The sequence below is a fragment of the Protomyctophum parallelum genome, assembly GCF_964188405.1.
Source record: "Protomyctophum parallelum genome assembly, chromosome: 1".
NCBI classification, from domain to species: domain Eukaryota; kingdom Metazoa; phylum Chordata; class Actinopteri; order Myctophiformes; family Myctophidae; genus Protomyctophum; species Protomyctophum parallelum.
In genome coordinates this window covers 94,191,100-94,211,194 of record NC_139697.1, presented here as the reverse complement: position 1 = coordinate 94,211,194, position 20,095 = coordinate 94,191,100, and the positions used below count along the sequence as shown (strand labels likewise).

The window sequence follows — 20,095 nt, the reverse complement described above, 5'->3', positions numbered from 1 at the left end:
GGTAAGCTATTGTAATACCCCCTAGTCTCATTGTGAACCCTTTTAAGAGCGCTGGTTTGTTCCATAAGATTTGTTGCGCTTTGCTATAAATTGCAAGGTCTGCAGTGACAAGTATGTGGTGTTGTCCTAGTTCTTCAGCTAGCTGTACAAGTCGTATCATGGCTGTATAGATAGTGGACAAATCTGAGGGCATGTATAGGCGCCTGGACAAGGTGTGTCTGAAGTGAAGGCATTGTATGCAGACCATGCAGGAATATGCTGTTTATCGTCACTTTGGTTTCGGGCCAGCTTCCATACAAGGTCTCTGTCTTCTGCTGCTTTGGAGATAGCTGTGTTTATGTATGTGTAGCATCTCAGGTTTGGATAGTTCGGGTGGTTCTGGAGGGATAGGAGCCGAGATCACTGAAAAGTCAACATTTTAATTACTTGCTTTGGCAGATAAATACAGATTTCCCACACAACGGCAAAAAAAATCAGTAAATCAATTTAATTAAATAAACGCATAGATTTGAATATATTTAGTTAAATAAACTTTGGGAATAAAGTAGGACAGATTACATGTGGTGCAGGTGTGTATGTACATGGATATATTCACAGTACAGAGTACAATCCTCAGTGGTAATCTGTAAGCGTACCATTGGAACCAAATGGACCGTTATGGTTCCGTTTGGGTCCATTTTGTACACTCTCAGTATTGGAACTGAAGATTTGACTGTTATGTTTACCTGGTCTGTTGCACGCACACACACACAAACACGCACACACTTTATGTTGTGAGGACCTCACAATGTCTGTTTCTCAAATTGTACTATACTTTTGGGGAGTGTGGGGTCATTTGGTGCTCACAAGTACACACACACACACATCTAGGATAAGTAGACGTCAAGACAGAGGAACAATATATATTAAGTTGTACAATCGCTTTTAGGGGTGGGATGTTCTAAACTTTCGGAACTATTCTGACAATAATCATTCATCATTCATTCTCTGAGACCAAGTTCTTTTCGGGGTCAAACAAGGAATGATGTGACGCTGATCCCCTTCCCTAAGAAGAATAAGATGTATGGACTTAGGTTTTGGTGCAATATTATATTTTAGAGAATGTTAACTTAACACGATGAAACGCCAAAATGTAAGTTTCCCTATTGGTTAAAAAACACAAAAAACTGATAATATCAGTCACCTGGTGTCACATGGCTAACAAATATCTACATATTTACTAATCAAAACAAATAAATAAAAATAAAACTATCTGCTGGTGTGTGTGTGTGTGTGCGCACGCACAGACACAAAATCACACGCACAACACAATCTAAGTAGAAGTTAAAAATTACTCCAAAAGTGTTTAAAGTGAAATTAACCCTTTGAGTAATTTAGTCTGCATTTTACAGAGCGAGAGAGAAAGAAAGAGAGAGAGATCATCAATAATCCTTCATATCCATTTAGAGTTTTGCGTCGTGGAGTTCAAAAGTCAATGTCTACTCCTGTTCCGAATGTTCCAATCTTCTTTCTTAACGAGTTGAATCCCAGCGTCTGGCTGGGACACTATAGCCGCAGCGTGCCAGGTGGCCTCGCGTTGGTTGAGAGCTTGTGTGTAGACCGGGGGGATTCATATGGTGCTCTCTCTGAATGAGTCTCTGATGGAGAGCAGCCTGGAGGCCAGGAGGTGTCCTCTGACTGTGCGGTACCACTCCTGAGACCTGCCCCTGTAACACACAAGACACCATGGCCGGGATTTAGGTCTAGAGTAGATCACTGATCACCCCTTTTCATCCATGTTGGGCGGGAACCCCTTTTGGTGTTTTAAGCGTTGCGTTATACTTTAGCTATTGAAAAATAGCAGATCTACAAGCTCATAGCGCGCCACCGAGTGGCGCGCTACGAGCGCGTAGGTCTGCTATTTTTGAAAAGTTGTGAAAATGTGGTGCAAATCTTTGAATATATATTTCAGAGCGAACATTTTTTACAAAAATCTTTGCTTCTAGGGGGTCCCTGGAACAACATATATTGAGATGGGGGTCCGTGGCCCAATAGAGATAATTCTGGGGGTCCTTGACATGAAAAAGGTTGAGCACAAGGGTTTTTCAGAAACATGGATTTAGAAGACATTTGTAGAATCGAGTTCAGGTCGAAATGGGTTAAAAAAGATGAAAATATAAGAATTTCAGAAATGTAGCTACTTAACCCATCCTTGGCGGGAACCCCTTTTAGTGTTTTATACTTTAGCTATTGAAAAATAGCAGATCTACAAGCTCATAGAGCGGCACCGAGTGCCGCTCTACGAGCTTGTAGATCTGCTATTTTCTTTAAATCGTGTCGCAAATTTGGAATAATATATTCTGTCAGAGCGAACATTTTTAACTCGATTCTTTGCTTCTGGGGGCGTTCCCTGGAACAACATATTTTGAGATTGGCTTCGGAGGCCAAATACATAAATTTTTTGGGGAAAACAGAGGGTTTTCAGAAAACTGTCATGATTTAGAAGACATTTTGTAGAATCGAGCTCGGGTCTAAATTAAGTTAAGCCCACGTGTTGTGAGCTTGTAGACGGGCTATTTTCACAGCAACTTTTGAAATACGGCTTAAGTCAGTCTGTCGACCGTCCATCTGTCTGTCTGCCTGTCTGTCTGTCTGTCTGTCTGCCTGCCTGCCTGCCTGCCTGCCTGCCTGCCTGCCTGTCTGTCTGTCTGTCTGTCTGTCTGTCCTGTCTCTCACCTGGTGTCAGTGTGGTCCAGGTTAGTGAGTCTCTCAGTTAGGGTGATCATTTGAGGTGACAGAAGTATCGGGACAAGTGGGTATGTGTTATTGCAACTTATTACTTAAGTTACTATCAAATTCCTTGATGTCATATTCAACCACAGGCCCTATAATACTGCCTATCATTTTGCTATTAAACCCCTCTGGTGTCTCACATTTAGTTTTAAAATGCTAATTTTGGTCATGGGTGGTATTATGGCTGACGTGGTACTGTAGCCTATAGAGGGCATGTGTGTGACATCATCGTCATATACCCGGATGTTATGCGGTAAATGCCTACTGAGTGGCAAAAAACGACTTTCTGGCCTTGACATCCAAACAGAAAAGTCCTGTCTGATTGCATGAAATGACTTTAAACATCATTAAATTCACTTCGTCACTCACTTTTCCACTCGATCTGCCATTTACTTTATGCATGTGCATATACCCTCTATAGGGGGATATTTATTATTTTAACGGGCTTAAAAATACAAAAGAGAGAATGAGAGAGCTTTACAACAGAAAGCCAACTATTTGGGGACTAACTATTGGGGCATTTGAACACTGATGCCTGTCAGTCACAATGTGGGACAGACAGGGTCTCAATGTGAACACTGATGCCTGTCAGTCACAATGTGGGACAGACATGGTCTCAATGTGAACACTGATGCCTGTCAGTCACAATGTGGGACAGACAGGGTCTCAATGTGAACACTGATGCCTGTCAGTCACAATGTGGGACAGACAGGGTCTCAATGTGAACACTGATGCCTGTCAGTCACAATGTGGGACAGACATGGTCTCAATGTGAACACTGATGCCTGTCAGTCACAATGTGGGACAGACAGGGTCTCAATATGTGGGACGCCTGAAAAGTCTTTCTTGGAAATGAGGGACTGTCCCACGCAAAGAGGGACATCTGGTCGGGTCATCTGCTCACCAGGGAGAGTCTCACCTGGTGTCAGTGCGGTCCAGGTGAGTGAGTCAGTCTCTCACCTGGTGTCAGTGCGGTCCAGGTGAGTGAGTCAGTCTCTCACCTGGTGTCAGTGTGGTCCAGGTGAGTGTGTCAGTCTCTCACCTGGTGTCAGTGCGGTCCAGGTGAGTGAGTCAGTCTCTCACCTGGTGTCAGTGCGGTCCAGGTGAGTGTGTCAGTCTCTCACCTGGTGTCAGTGCGGTCCAGGTGAGCGAGTCAGTCTCTCACCTGGTGTCAGTGCGGTCCAGGTGAGTGAGTCTGTCTCTCACCTGGTGTCAGTGCGGTCCAGGTGAGTGAGTCAGTCTCTCACCTGGTGTCAGTGCGGTCCAGGTGAGTGAGTCAGTCTCTCACCTGGTGTCGGTGCGGTCCAGGTGAGTGTGTCAGTCTCTCACCTGGTGTCCGTGCGGTCCAGGTGAGTGAGTCAGTCTCTCACCTGGTGTCAGTGCGGTCCAGGTGAGTGAGTCAGTCTCTCACCTGGTGTCGGTGCGGTCCAGGTGAGTGAGTAAGTCTCTCACCTGGTGTCGGTGCGGTCCAGGTGAGTGTGTCAGTCTCTCACCTGGTGTCAGTGCGGTCCAGGTGAGTGAGTCAGTCTCTCACCTGGTGTCAGTGCGGTCCAGGTGAGTGAGTCAGTCTCTCACCTGGTGTCAGTGCGGTCCAGGTGAGTGTGTCAGTCTCTCACCTGGTGTCAGTGCGGTCCAGGTGAGTGAGTCAGTCTCTCACCTGGTGTCAGTGCGGTCCAGGTGAGTGAGTCAGTCTCTCACCTGGTGTCAGTGCGGTCCAGGTGAGTGAGTCAGTCTCTCACCTGGTGTCAGTGCGGTCCAGGTGAGTGAGTCAGTCTCTCACCTGGTGTCAGTGCGGTCCAGGTGAGTGTGTCAGTCTCTCACCTGGTGTCAGTGCGGTCCAGGTGAGTGAGTCAGTCTCTCACCTGGTGTCAGTGCGGTCCAGGTGAGTGAGTCAGTCTCTCACCTGGTGTCAGTGCGGTCCAGGTGAGTGAGCCTGGTCCTCTTGTCTCCCACAGCCTCCAGCAGGTAGAGGCAGCTGGACACCTGCACCCTGACACCCGCTGCTGGCAGCGCTGGGAACTGTGTGGACGCGCTGGACAGGTAGACGGGACCGGAACTCGGGTCCGACTGCCACGTCCTGCACGGAGAGCAGGAGAGGACAGAGCACGTTAGAACAGTCAAATGTTTTGGCTCAACACCCAAAAGAGAAATGAATAGATGTATGCCTGTGACCCAAACTAGTGAAAGTAGCAGCACGGTTCACGCCGCGCTGTGATCGACTATTTTCACTACTTCTTAAACTTAATAACGGAAGTGCTGAAGGCACGCTGACACTCAGAAAACAATACGTTTATCACCTTGAGGGAGTTCCAGGGGGTCCCCAGCTAAATGATAGTTTGGAACCAAATGGACCCTTATGGGTCTGTAACTCTACTGAGAGTGTACAGATGGCACCAAATGGACCCCAACGGGTCCATTTGTACACACTCAGAGTTAAATTAACATTGAAATGAATCGGGTTGAGAATCACTGTTGGAGCCGTAAAAATGTTTTCTTATGGCGGTCCCTGGCAAATCTTTTCAAATGGGGGTCCGTGGGCTAATTAGTGTCAATTTGGGGGTCCTCAGCTTAACATGAAAAAGTTTGGGAACCCCTGCTCTACGCAATTGAAATTGTTGAATGGGGTTCTCTGTTCTGATTGGATGATCAAATTGGTGTCCCGGGCCCTGCATGGAAATGTACATGTGTTTACTTAAACTAAAGACACATTTTCCCTCATGTTGTGTGCAAAATAACTTTTGAAAATGATTGTCTTTTAAAATGAAGGTCTCACCACAATCAAGTGGAAGACTCAACAGAACACTCTGAAAATGAAGTCATTTGGGCATGTTGTATTTATTTGGGCATTTTTGGCCTAATTAAATAAACTATAGAGCGTCGCAGTCCCGCCCCCTTTCATGACGACACCAGGCCCAGGAAATAATTCCCAATGCATTTTTCCCATAGACATTTGTATTTATTTAAAGACGGTTGCGCCGCCGCGGACAAAGGCAACTCGAGTTGTGACAAATCATGACAACAAACACAATAGTTTGGACCAAAGTAATAATTACAAAGAAGAAAAACAAAAAAAGTGTTGTAAGCTGCCGTTTTTGTCTTCTTTCTAATTATTTGTTCGGCCCAATTTTTTTTGTTTGTTGTCATGATTTGTCACGACAAGAGTTGGCTTTGTACGAGGCTTAAAAGGTCTTTAAATAAATACTTTTTTGAAATGTCTATGAGAACGGAAAAATGAACGGAGAATCATTTCCTGGTTCCTGGTAGGGGGCCTGACTCTATAGCCAAAGGACAGTCACTCTGATTAATGACTCTCTTTACTCACTCTAAACAACTGCAACCATTGAGAGAATATTGTTGTGCTGTTTTGTTTTAGAATACCTCTATTTCCTTCCCCAGACTTCCAGTACAGCATAAACTAATAATACAGCCAAGCTCTTCAGGAAACAAAACAAGAGAGCGAACACAAACAGCATACAGCAGTCGTTCACAACCAGACCCAATCTAGTGAAAATAACAGATCTATACAAGTGCACATTGTGTCTCTCCGCGCCACGTTGTGAGCTTGTAGATTGGCTATTTTCACATTTGTTTCATTCAGGGCATTTCTTAGATTTTTTTTTTTAGAGTTTGTTTGTTTCAAAGTGTATAATTATGTATAGGCTAATAATGTATAATCTGTGTTTGTCCGTTTTTAGCACGGAATGTGCTCATATGATTGGACATCAGTCACACCCACGTTGTTCATGACATCATCAAACATCATGCATTGTGATGAAAGGCACTGCTCACTTCACACGAGGAGTGTGATTATTTTATTTAGGCCGTACATGAAGCCTGGGCCTCGCCTGGCCCTCGGTACCTGAGCAGCAGGTGTTCCCGTGGGGGCCGCGGGGCCAGCGCGCTCCCCAGGCCCCCCTGGTGGAGCAGCAGGCAGCGGTACACCTCGGCGCCGCCCCCGGCCAGCGTGCGTAGCACGGAGGCCCGGCGCACGGCCCACCCCCCCGCCTCCTCCTCCCACCGCTCGGGCTCCCTGAGGAGGCGCTGCAGCACCTCCGCCCGGGGGGCCTCCACCTCCACGGAGCAGCGCCACAGGGGCAGCGGGCAGCCATCGTCCACCTGGGGGGAGGGGAGGGGAGGGGAGGGGAGGGGAGGGGAGGGGAGGGGAGAGGAGGGGAGGGGAGGGGAGGGGAGGGGAGGGGAGGGGAGGGGAGGGGAGGGGAGGGGAGAGGGGGTTTTCAAACCTGTTTCATTTCGAGGGTCCGCCATTTATTTGATGACATTAAGCCTCCGAAACAACATAATATTTTGTTGTCGTTGGGTAAGATTGTGTCTGTATAGAGCACCGAAGTTCCTGACGTAACTCGCTCATCCCTTCGATTCCCCTGCATGGTTAGCGGGAGCCATATGGAGCCATATGGAGCCATATGGAGAATAACATGGGCTCATCTTAAAGTCCTTTCATATAAGCATAAACAAGCTGTCAGGGAGGTGTCCTTGTATCGTTTGCAACAGTCAGTCACTCATATACGATACAGTCTGCTTCTATAGCGAAAATGTAACTAATTCAGTATAGCAGTAACATTAGCGTTTTCTCTCAGTCAGTTGATTCTTAATACTATATGAGTGAAGCGGCCGGGGTGACATGTTTATTTTTCAAACACAGTTCTTATATGAGGCGATCTAAAATCCCCCTATGGGGATTATAATGCAAATAAAAAGTACATGAACCTGTGGATTTGCGCCCTCCACCGATATTGACGTCAGACTTCAGTGCTCTATACTTCCGTGCTTTTGGGAAACGTTCGTCAAAAATAACATTAAATGGGGGTCCTTGAAATTAAACGGGTTGAGAATCATTGCTAGAGCCGTAAACATCTTGTTTATGGGGTTTCCCTGCATATCTTTTCAAATGGGGGTCCGCGGGCTAATTAGTGTCAATTTGGGGGTCCTTGACATGAAAAAAGTTTGGGAACCACTATATACCACTTTCTCTCTCTCTGTCAATCTCTCTCTGTCTCTCACTCACACACTCGCGCATGCACACGCACTCGCGCACACACACACCTGTTTAGAAGACAGCTCGACATGGTTGCCCGCAGCGGCGTGTGTCGTCTCCCAGCCCCTGTTCTTCTCTGCCGCCTCCTTCAGGAGGAGCTGGGTATTGCGCTCGAGCTGGCACCTCCTCTCCTTCATCGCCTGCTCCTCCTCCACCTCCATGCCACCATCACCTCCTTCCCCGAGGAGCAGGAGTGACTCCTCGCTGGGGACGAGGGCGCTCTGACCTCCCCAGAACTCTGGAACCTGCAACCGTTACATCATCCAACTAATCCATTGAATCCAACTAAATAGTCAGCCGACAGGCTTCTTTTGTTGTGGGACATTTGGTATATAGTCTTTATTTGGCCTAAAATATTGTCTATAATACTATACATTCGTGAATCCACTACCATTAACATCCTGATCCTATATAAGGCAAAAAAATTCAAAAACGCCAAACTTTCCTTATGCTTTTAAGTAGCATGCATGTCAAACTAGGGGGTTTTCATGATTTCCCACCCCACAAGCCCAGCTGCTGGACTATAAGCACATTTGAATGCAGTATTTAATTAAGAAGCAAAAAAATAGCCCATTTTATTTTTTTAATCAAATTTTTGTAAAATCATTTTTTTAAATAGCCTAGTGATTTTAGCGATTATCTGCAAGTTCACAACGTGTCGTGCACATTGTGAGCCTGGAGACCTACTGTATGATCTAAATTAAATGCAATCTTTTGAGAGCTTTCACCTACTGAATAATGACATGCCCAAATTAGGAACAGAGCTTTCACCTACTGAATAATGACATGCCCAAATTAGGAACACTACTGAATAATGACATGCCCAAATTAGGAACACTACTGAATAATGACATGCCCAAATTAGGAACACTACTGAATAATGACATGCCCAAATTAGGAACACTACTGAATAATGACATGCCCAAATTAGGAACACTACTGAATAATGACATGCCCAAATTAGGAACATAACGTTGAAAAAAGTGGTTAAAAATCGGGAGCTATCGAATGCATATTGGCCAATTCCGATGTCAACAAAAAAGTTCAATAATAACCGATTTATAAGTCGTATAAAGACGAAAATATTACAATATTCACCTAATAATGTTTCTTTATTTAACCCATTCTGAACGGGCACCCATTTTGGTGTCGGCATCATGTTATGCTTTAGCTATTGAAAAATAGCAGATCTACAAGCTCATATCGTGCCACCGAGTGGCGCGATACGAGCTTGTAGGTCTGCTATTTTTGAAAAATCGAAGAGCGACTGACATTTCTAGAATCTGATCTCAGGTCAAAATGGGTTCATCAGACCAGTGTGTGTCCGGCGGAAACCTCGTATGAATCTGATCTCAGGTCAGAATGGGTTAAAAAAAACATCATGTGGGGGGGCCCCCCTGGGGGTCCCGACCCACAGCTTGAGAAGCCCTGTGCTATAGCAACACAAAGACGTTTGGATATGAACGCGTCTATATTGACGTGTGGAATGTTTACCTGGAAGAGTGTGGTCGCCTGGGCAACCATGTGCGCCAGGCCCTGAGTGGCTGCCAGGGTCTCGCTCAGGTCTCTCTGGTCCGGACGACCCAGGCTGTACTTCCTGTGGCTCGACCTATCAGACAGAGGCAGGAAGGAAGTCAGAATCACAAGCACTAAAGTGAGACATCACTTTCTCCTAAATTTGGCTCTCGATCTATCTTTGTCTCTCTCTCTCTCGCTGTTCTGTTTTTGTACAGATGACAGGAAACACGTGACAAAGGTCATAACCCAGAATGCAGAGCTGCGAAGCGTGAGTCATTATTTTGGCGACACAGCAGCATCCTACATGAACGGATGTATTTGGGCGTGTTCTGGATACCGTGTTCTGGATCCGGTGTTCTGGATCCCGTGTCTATGGCTCTGGGCTGTGCCAGAGCCATAGAGTAAGACAGAGTTACGACATTGGTGGGGGTGGTGGTCTCTTTACCTGGGCTGCGCGTGGTGGTGGTGGTGGTGGGGGTGGGGGTCTCTTTACCTGGGCTGCGCATGGTGGTGGTGGGGGTGGTGGTCTCGGCTGCTGAGCATGCCGAGGTGGAACAGCGAGGGCGCCAGGCACACGGCCAGGTTGGTGGGGGTCATCTGGTTGTGCTGCACGCAGGCCGCCACGTCGGCCAGGAAGAGCAGCAGCGTCCGCAGGGCCTCGCGGTGCTCGTCCGGGAGCAGCAAGATGGCCGCCTGGCACGCCGCCAGCTGCTGGTCTTTGGGGAAGTCTGTGCAGATCGGATTGGAAAGAAATGAAGGCCTGGTCTTGAAAACATCCATACTGCGGGGAATTGGGATGTATCGGTCACACGAAAGCATCAAGCGTATAGTAGCTCCGTTTGGAACCTCAATATCTACGCTGCTATACGCTTTAGCTCCGAGATGAGGTTCCGTCCCGTGATATTCCCTGCACAGGTCGAAATGGGGTCCCGCCGTCCATGAATGGTGGATTAAACCCTTTTTGCAGTATTGTTTCCAAAAAAAAGAAAAAAGTAAAGGTATCAGAACCGAGATTACAGTTGATACACTTAACGCCGGCACGTACCATTTTAAGTCAAACAACCGCTTTACAAAGCGGTTGTTTTGTCAGCCAGTACCATGTTTTCCCCGGTTTTCCCAATGTAATCTTATACGGAAGCAGTACAGTGCATGCGAATCGGGGTTGACTGGACTACATTTTTTCATTTAAGCAGTTGTTTCACCCCTGACTTTAATGTAATGGCGTTAATGTATCTCGGTTCTGATACCTTTACTTTTTGGAAACAATACTGCGAAAAGGGTTTAATCCACTGCTTGTGGACGGGCTCGGCCCAGCTGGAGATCCCATTCCGACACGCTTTGATCTCACCGCAAAGCGGGGTGCTATGGGCTATAGTTCCAAACATTGGAATCAAGTTAGTTAACTCAACTAACTAGAGCGCTTGAGTTAGTAACTTGAGCTCTCTCTCTCTCGCTAACTTGGGTGCTCGAGTTAGCTAAGTTCAACGCTTTTTGAAAATGTTTTGAAACGATAATAATTAATTCATTCATTAATACTTTTTTATAATTAATCTTTTTTTTTTATTTTATAAATAACGTGACCCACACATGGGTCCCTGCCCAGTGTGTGGGAAACAGTGCTGTAGTGTAGACTTGCTTTTTTTTTGTCTCCCTCTACCTCAACGTGTGTATACTTGTGTTCAGCATGGTGTATCATATTATAGCACTGCAGGGTGAAAACACTGCAGGCCTGCTACATCATTCATGTATGTAACGTGTGCTGTCTGCTCTTCTCCTCCACATACATGGATCTGTCTTTAATGTCTCTGAAAGCAAACGGCTGCAAACGTTCAACCGGGAGCTCACCGAGTTCTACTTTCTTTTAGTTTGGGTCCCGACGGTGGAGCAGCACTGATGGAAGAAGTACTAACTCAACATGTTGTTACTTGAGTACAAGCATTAATAGTGCAACATACTCTGTGTTTTTCAATTTTACAAGTGAAAAGGCTGGTATTCAAGATTTACTTGAGGAAAAGTATAAATCAAGCCTCTACAGCGGTGCCCTTTGGAGCCTCTACAGCGGTGCCCTTTGGAGCCTAATTCAGGTCAAACCAGGTCGGTCCTTTAAATTAATTAAACTGGTTGAGAATCACATGCTAGAGCCGTAAAAATCTTCTCTTATGGGGGGTCCTTGGCATATCTTTTCAAATGGGGGGGGGGGGGGGGTCCGCGGGCTAATGAGTATCATTTTGGGGGTCCTTGAGCGAATGTGGGAAGCACTGGCTTACACTGGTATATGTGCAGGAAGGACTCCCGCAGCCGGCTGGAGACCAGAGGCTCAGGCAGGTCCCTGAAGTACTGCTTCACCATGTCGGCCACGTCGAACGCCGACTGGCCCTCCAGGCGCACGCCCTCGGGGTCCGCCTCCACCGCGTCCCTCAGGCACTGGATACGAGACTTCACCCCCGACTTACGGAAGATACCCACCTGGGCCAGAGAGAGAGAGAGAGAGAGAGAGACGTAAGCAACCACCGCCGTGATCGTTTCCATGTTGTACTAATCGCCCATCTAAAAGCTTGTAGATATTTCCACTTATGTATCAGATTGCATTCCATTCCACATTGTACCTTAGAGGGGCTCATGCCGGTGTGGTGGTGGGGAGAGAGGCTTAGTGTCCCATTGGCTGTATAGGGCGAGTCTCCCATTGGCTTGGAGGCCAGCCAATCATGAAAATCTCACCACTTATACATGGCTACTATAGACCACATGACTAGACTAGAAAGTCTGATCATTGACCAGCTCTGCAAGCTGATAAAAACTATGTTATGACGACTAAAACTATGACTAGTAAATATTAGCCTGGTAAACCCTTCCTCCCCCTTGAAATAATGTCATCCCGCTGGAAGAATGAAAATGTTGTCTAGCAAGGGGGAGGCTAATACAAACTAGACAGAAATGTTTATTTTTATCCCACAATTTTTCAACTCGTTTTTCACCCAGTAGCCTACCAATTATCTAATGTAATCCTGGACGCTACACTTCCTCTGCCAACCTGGGGAGGGCAGCGGAATGAGGAGTCCAAGCTGCTTCTTCTCACCTGACAGTGGAAAGAAGCAGAAAAAGAACGCTGCTTACCATTTTCTGCACATTGTATCCAAAAAGTGAAGGTCCGCTAATGGTCTAAACTATTTCGAATTTAGGAACGGCAAAGAAAATAGTTTAGACCATTAGCGGACCTTCACTTTTTGGATGCAGAAGGGGGTAAGCAGCTTTCCTTTTTTTCTGAACCGTCTTTTTATTAGACGATTGATTTAACCATTGTTTAGTAAAAGTTGGCGTTAATACTAGTATGATAGTAGCAGGGAGGGTGAACAAGTGACGCCACCGCCGCTTCCTCATCTAGAATGTAAACATTGTGCGCACCCACGGGAAAGGAATAAAAAGAAAATGCCCCAAACGTTCTGGGTGCCTATGAAGCACTGTTGCAGGACGCCCAACAGGAACGTTTCACCATGGCGTTAATCGCGTTATTATAGTATGAATGTTGTTGATATGAATGCTTCTATTCCTCTTCGGAAAAACGCCGACATAACACGGTGCTCAATGGAGGATCGCTGATGTTTGTCCTGCTTAACAACGGTATCGAGGCAGCTGAGCGAGCGGGCGGGGCTTACCGCACGGTCTATTGCATGGTTTGTGTACCTGGTCCAGACAGTGGTTTCGGAGGTAGAGCAGCGCTCTGAGGATGCTGGGAGGGAGGGGGTCTCCTGTCCTCTGAGCACTGAGCAGCAGGGGGACCCCAAACACCCGGCGACCTTTCACCTCCGACCCCTTGACCTTCCTCGGAGACTTGGGCACCGTCCTGAGAGAGAGAGAATCCATTATGTTTTATTGACTAATTGCCACAGGAGAAGCCGGACAACTAGGAATGGGACGATATGAAAATTATGTCATGGTCATTGTCATGGCAAAACAAAATTGCGATTAGCAAAATTATCGCGCTAATAAAAACATGCTTAAACTTGTATTAACCACTTGAACCCCCAGCATCCCTATTCTGGGGGGAACGTTGCGAAAATAGCCGACCAACACCTTGTTGATCCCTACTCACAATCTCTACTCAAAATCTCTACTCACAACCTCTACTCACAGTCTCTACTCACAATCTCTACTCACAACCTCTACTCAGTCTCTACTCACAACCTCTACTCACAATCTCTACTCACAACCTCTACTCACAATCTCTACTCAGTCTCTACTCACAACCTCTACTCACAATCTCTACTCACAATCTCTACTCACAACCTCTACTCAGTCTCTACTCACAACCTCTACTCACAACCTCTACTCAGTCTCTACTCACAATCTCTACTCACAATCTCTACTCACAACCTCTACTCAGTCTCTACTCACAACCTCTACTCACAGTCTCTACTCACAATCTCTACTCACAACCTCTACTCACAGTCTCTACTCACAATCTCTACTCACAACCTCTACTCACAGTCTCTACTCACAATCTCTACTCACAACCTCTACTCAGTCTCTACTCACAACCTCTACTCACAGTCTCTACTCACAATCTCTACTCACAATCTCTACTCACAATCTCTACTCACAACCTCTACTCAGTCTCTACTCACAACCTCTACTCACAATCTCTACTCACAATCTCTACTCACAATCTCTACTCACAACCTCTACTCAGTCTCTACTCACAATCTCTACTCACAACCTCTACTCACAACCTCTACTCAGTCTCTACTCACAACCTCTACTCACAATCTCTACTCACAACCTCTACTCAGTCTCTACTCACAACCTCTACTCACAATCTCTACTCACAACCTCTACTCACAGTCTCTACTCACAATCTCTACTCACAATCTCTACTCACAATCTCTACTCACAACCTCTACTCAGTCTCTACTCACAATCTCTACTCACAATCTCTACTCACAATCTCTACTCACAATCTCTGCTCACAACCTCTACTCACAATCTCTACTCACAGTCTCTACTCACAATCTCTACTCACAGTCTCTACTCACAATCTCTATTCAGAATCTCTACTCACAGTCTCTACTCACAACCTCTACTCACAACCTCTACTCACAATCTCTACTCACAATCTCTACTCACAACCTCTACTCACAATCTCTACTCACAATCTCTACTCACAACCTCTACTCACAATCTCTACTCACAATCTCTACTCACAACCTCTACTCACAATCTCTACTCACAACCTCTACTCACAGTCTCTACTCACAACCTCTACTCACAATCTCTATTCACTATCCCTACTCACAGTCTCTACTCACAACCTCTACTCACAATCTCTATTCACTATCCCTACTCACAATCTCTATTCACTATCCCTACTCACAATCTCTATTCACTATCCCTACTCACAATCTCTACTCACAACCTCTACTCACAATCTCTACTCACAATCTCTACTCACAATCTCTACTCACAATCCCTACTCACAATCTCTATTCACTATCCCTACTCACAATCTCTACTCACAACCTCTACTCACAATCTCTACTCACAATCTCTACTCACAATCTCTACTCACAACCTCTACTCACAATCTCTACTCACAACCTCTACTCACAATCTCTACTCACAATCTCTACTCACAATCTCTACTCACAATCTCTACTCACAATCTCTACTCACAGTCTCTACTCACAACCTCTACTCACAATCTCTATTCACTATCCCTACTCACAATCTCTACTCACAACCTCTACTCACAACCTCTACTCACAATCTCTACTCACAACCTCTACTCAAAATATCTACTCACAACCTCTACTCACAATCTCTACTCACAATCTCTACTTACAGTCTCTGCTCACAGTCTCTACTCACAGTCCCTACTCACAATCTCTACTCACAACCTCTACTCAAAATATCTACTCACAACCTCTACTCACAACCTCTACTCACAATCTCTACTCACAATCTCTACTTACAGTCTCTGCTCACAGTCTCTACTCACAGTCCCTACTCACAACCTCTACTCACAACCTCTACTCACAACCTCTACTCACAACCTCTACTCACAATCTCTACTCACAATCTCTACTCACAACCTCTACTCACAATCTCTACTCACAATCTCTACTCACAGTCTCTACTCACAACCTCTACTCAATCTCTACTCACAATCTACAATCTCTACTCACAACCTCTACTCACAATCTCTACTCACAATCTACAATCTCTACTCACAACCTCTACTCACAGTCTCTACTCACAATCTACAATCTCTACTCACAGTCTCTACTCACAACCTCTACTCACAATCTCTACTCACAATCTCTACTCACAACCTCTACTCACAATCTCTACTCACAATCTCTACTCACAACCTCTACTCACAATCTCTACTCACAATCTACAATCTCTACTCACAACCTCTACTCACAGTCTCTACTCACAATCTACAATCTCTACTCACAGTCTCTACTCACAACCTCTACTCACAATCTCTACTCACAGTCTCTACTCACAACCTCTACTCACAATCTCTACTCACAACCTCTACTCACAACCTCTACTCACAACCTCTACTCACAATCTCTACTCACAATCTCTACTCACAATCTCTACTCACAACCTCTACTCACAATCTCTACTCACAATCTCTACTCACAATCTCTACTCACAATCTCTACTCACAACCTCTACTCACAACCTCTACTCACAGTCTCTACTCACAATCTCTACTCACAATCTCTACTCACAACCTCTACTCACAACCTCTACTCACAACCTCTACTCACAGTCTCTACTCACAATCTCTACTCACAATCTCTACTCACAACCTCTACTCACAACCTCTACTCACAACCTCTACTCACAACCTCTACTCACAATCTCTACTCAAAACCTCTACTCACAATCTCTACTCACAATCTCTACTCACGCACACACACACACACACACACACACACACACACACACACACACACACACACACACACACACACACACACACACACACACACACACACACACACAGGGTCTCACCAGTTCCAGCCCTGCTTGCTGCAGGGAGAGTACTTGTCCATGAGTGACGTGAGTTTGAGCAGAGACAGTTTCTGGAGGAGGTGCATTTGGGTGACGGACAGGCCCTCTATCCCTGGACCATGGAGGACACCACGCTCACTGCAGGGGAGACTCGGCCTGTGGCAGGACAAGGACACATGCGGTTAACACAGGTGAGGATTCACAATGTGGAAACACCCTGTTACAAGTAACAGTCTGGTAATCAAAATGTACTTGAGTATAAAATGATTGGTAGAAAAATGGACTTAAAAGTACCAAAAGTAGAAACTAGTCTTTTTGTAGAACGTCTCATTTCAAGTTTTCAAATGTCAAAAGCATCTTTTGAAAATAGCAGATCAAGTTGAGTTGAGCTTGTAGATTGGCTATTTTCAAATGGCCGATCTGAAGTGGGTAATGTATGTTGTGTAATAATCATCCAAATCTACAAAATAACTAGTAGCTAAAGCTGTCAGATAATTGTAGTGGAGTAAAAGTAGGCTACTATATTTGGATCTGAGGTGTAATGGAGTGAAAGTATTGGAAATCGGAAATACTCAAGGGAAGTACAAATACTTCAACATTGTGCTTAACCCATTTATGCCTGACGTCGAAATTATATATATATATTTTTAAACCTCATGTTTCTATATCAGTGGTTCTCAATAATTCATGTCAAGAACCCCAAAAAATATATTTAATATGCCGCTGACCCCCATCTGAAAATAGTTGTTCCAGGGACCCCCCAGAAGCAAAGATTTGAGTTTAAAACTGAAACCCTGAAAGAATATATATTCAAAGATTTGAGGCACATTTTCACGATTTTTCAAAAATAGCAGACCTACAAGATCATAACGCGGCACAGAGTGCCACGTTATGAGCTATGAGCTTGTAGATCTGCTATTTTTCAATAGCTAAAGTATAACATAATGCTTAAAACACCAAAAGGGGTTCCCGCTCAAAATGGGTACAGTAGGCCTACTTATGTACTTTCCACCCCCGCTGATATGTTTGATATTTATTTGTTTGATAATCAGATCAGATAATCACTGCCACTCAGGAGAGAATATCTTCCTGATTATCCTGTATAGCATGAGCGGGGCTTAAACCTCACCATTTTGACAGCAGAGGAGGCGATACCGAGTCGAGACCGAGACCACCAGATCTATTTCATTTTTTTTTCATTCTCATTTGATAGGTAGCGTGAGAGCAGACAGGCACGTCAGCTACACTCTGTTAGTTAACAGGATAGCTGTCAATAAGCACCCGACAGCTGTCTTATAATGTTAATGTGAATGGGCTCCTATGGTTATATTACATTCATTTCATTGCATTGTAGTGACCTGACTCGTGACTCGAGTGGACTCGGTGGGGGGAAGAGTCCTGAGTCCTTTGGTCAGAGTCAAGTCCAAGTCAAATTTGACTCGAGTAGGTACTACAACACAGAGTAGAGACAGAGTAATAGTAGTGCCTATTTACACTGGCAGCCAAATCTAGCCTGAATCAGATCTGTGCCACATCCAGATTGGAATCTCCTTTGTTTAAATAAGTCTTAAACGCAAACAAGTCACATGGAATCTGATTTGGATGCAGGTCGTTGCGTTCAGACTCAGATGATTCTCCTCAAATCAGATTTGAATCAGATTTGAGTCACATTGGAAAAAATCTGATTCCATGTGACTTGTATAATTATGTGACCTGTCTGCATTTAAACAAATCAGAATGTGGATGTGGCACAGATCTGATTCAGGCTATAGATGTGGCTGCCAGTGTAAATGGGTCGTTATAGTTTCTCACCTCCTCTCGGGCGGCAGGGGGGGTGACGGGGCGGTCGTCCCCTCCTCCTCCTCGGGACGCTGGACCTCCAGGTGGATGTGGGACGGGGCGGAGGGACGCTGGACCTCCAGGTGGATGTGGGACGGGGCGGAGGAGCGCTGCTGGGCGGGGGAGGCCCTGGAGGAGGGGGAGGAGGAGGAGGAGGAGGTAGAAGAGGGGGAGGATGGGGATTCGTCGGAAAGGTCCCGGGACCAGGAGGCCACCAGGAGGCTGATCCTCTCCATGACACTGTCCAGGGCGGAGAACAAGTCTCCGTCGTCCAGAAGACCAGCACCCACCTGATAGGACAGAGAGGCTGTGTTACACTTATACATCATCTCTGAACCGCACTGTTTCGCAAACACTGGGTAAATATGCTGGTTTTTCACCCCCTACAAAATACATTTAGTCGTTTTTTTCTTTTTTTTTTAAATCTAGAAGAATTCACTTTTTTGTGTATTACAAAATAATAAAAATGTCAAAATAACTTAACACAACAGCACGCCACAATGCGTTGCGAGCTTTCTGAGCCATCAAATCTTCATGGGTCTCCAGCTAAAACGTTTGGGAACAACTTGCCTAACAACTTGATGAGTGCTAGGGGGTGCATGAGGTGACTCCAGTACATTTCTAGGAGGTGACTTGTCTGACTGGTTAAACTAAAGTTTAAAAAGCAAAAAGTATAAAGAAACAAAGTGTCAGCCTCACCCTGTGCTCTCCTCCTGGCTCCTCCCCATCTCCTCCTGGCTCCTCCCCATCACCTGGCGCCACAAACGGGCAACTTGGGCGCTGGTCGTCCGGCACGTTGTCGTAGATGCTGGCACGGTGGTCCGCCTCTTCTTCTGCTGCGACCCCAGCCCCGCCCACATCGTCATCGTCATCATCATCATCATCATCGTCGCCGGATGCGTCAGCGTGGGGCGGCTGCTGCTGGCGGGAGTTGCCACCGCCTCGGCCGCGGTAACCGTGGAAGCTGCCCGTCCGCCAGTTGACGGAGGAGGAGGAGTGGTCGATGTCGGGCAGTGTTCGGCTCGTTACTAAAACATGACAATATATTATATAACATGATTACTTACGTGATGCTCTTTTCAAAAGTGATATTAGTTTACTTAACACCATTTTTGTGTATATACGTATTTTATATCGAAACCATGTTGTGCTAAGGACATGCGCATGCATGCGCACTGCCGTTCACTTCCTTGTTTGCGGCTCCAAAAGAATGGCTCGTAACTCCCAATCTAGGGAGCTCTCCATGGTTTCTACCAGAAGGACAATGTTCTGTCTTCAGTTCTGACTTCAGCATGCATCTCGTTTGGAATATTAACGCTTCTAGAGAGACTTTAGCGTGACCAGCGCCAGGTAAGAATGGAAGATTATGAAAGTACATACGTTTCGGAACATTAACAAAAAAACTAAAGTAACTTGTTGTATTACTTTTCTGTTACTTTGGTTAAATGTGTATCAATTGTAACAAAATTGAATTCATTATTTTTTGGTGGAGAAAAAGTAACTGTACCATTATTACTCAAAACACTATAGTAATTAGTAATATTACTATTTGTGATTTTCAATTGTAGTCCTACACCTACATAGGCTTTTCAAAAAGTATTTATATAAAGACGGTTACGCCGTGGACAAAGCCAACTCGGATCGTGACAAATCATGACAACAAACACAATATTTTGTGCTGATCAAATAATTTGAAAGAAGAAAATAAAGGCAGGATACAACACTATTTGTTTTGTTTTTCTTCTCACTAATTATTTGATCGGCCCAAAACATTGTAATTATTGTCATGATTTGTCACGATCCGAGTTGGCTTTGTCCGCGGCGTAACCATCTTTAAATAAATACTTTTTGAAAAGCCTATGGAGAAAATGAATGGAGAATCAT

General features: G+C 45.4%; 1 protein-coding gene across 5 annotated transcripts in view; it reads right to left on the bottom strand.

The window, feature by feature from the left end:
- Positions 1 to 403: 403 nt before the first annotated feature.
- LOC310858582 (rho GTPase-activating protein 7) overlaps positions 404 to 20,095 on the bottom strand; it is a 45,042-nt gene continuing 25,350 nt past the window's right edge. For 4 of the 5 annotated variants that reach the window (XM_083764756.1, XM_083764757.1, XM_083764759.1 and 1 more), the window contains 11 exons: positions 18,911 to 19,239; positions 18,185 to 18,501; positions 16,373 to 16,528; positions 13,028 to 13,187; positions 11,614 to 11,812; positions 9,840 to 10,074; positions 9,323 to 9,437; positions 7,837 to 8,073; positions 6,632 to 6,888; positions 4,676 to 4,849; positions 404 to 1,706 (listed from right to left, as the gene is read on the bottom strand). In XM_083764756.1, coding sequence (XP_083620882.1) covers positions 1,610 to 1,706; positions 4,676 to 4,849; positions 6,632 to 6,888; positions 7,837 to 8,073; positions 9,323 to 9,437; positions 9,840 to 10,074; positions 11,614 to 11,812; positions 13,028 to 13,187; positions 16,373 to 16,528; positions 18,185 to 18,501; positions 18,911 to 19,239 — 2,276 coding nt within the window. In that variant the 3' untranslated portion in view covers positions 404 to 1,609. The remainder of the gene's footprint in view (positions 1,707 to 4,675; positions 4,850 to 6,631; positions 6,889 to 7,836; positions 8,074 to 9,322; positions 9,438 to 9,839; positions 10,075 to 11,613; positions 11,813 to 13,027; positions 13,188 to 16,372; positions 16,529 to 18,184; positions 18,502 to 18,910; positions 19,240 to 20,095) is intronic. The other variant, XM_083764758.1, reaches the window with a different exon arrangement.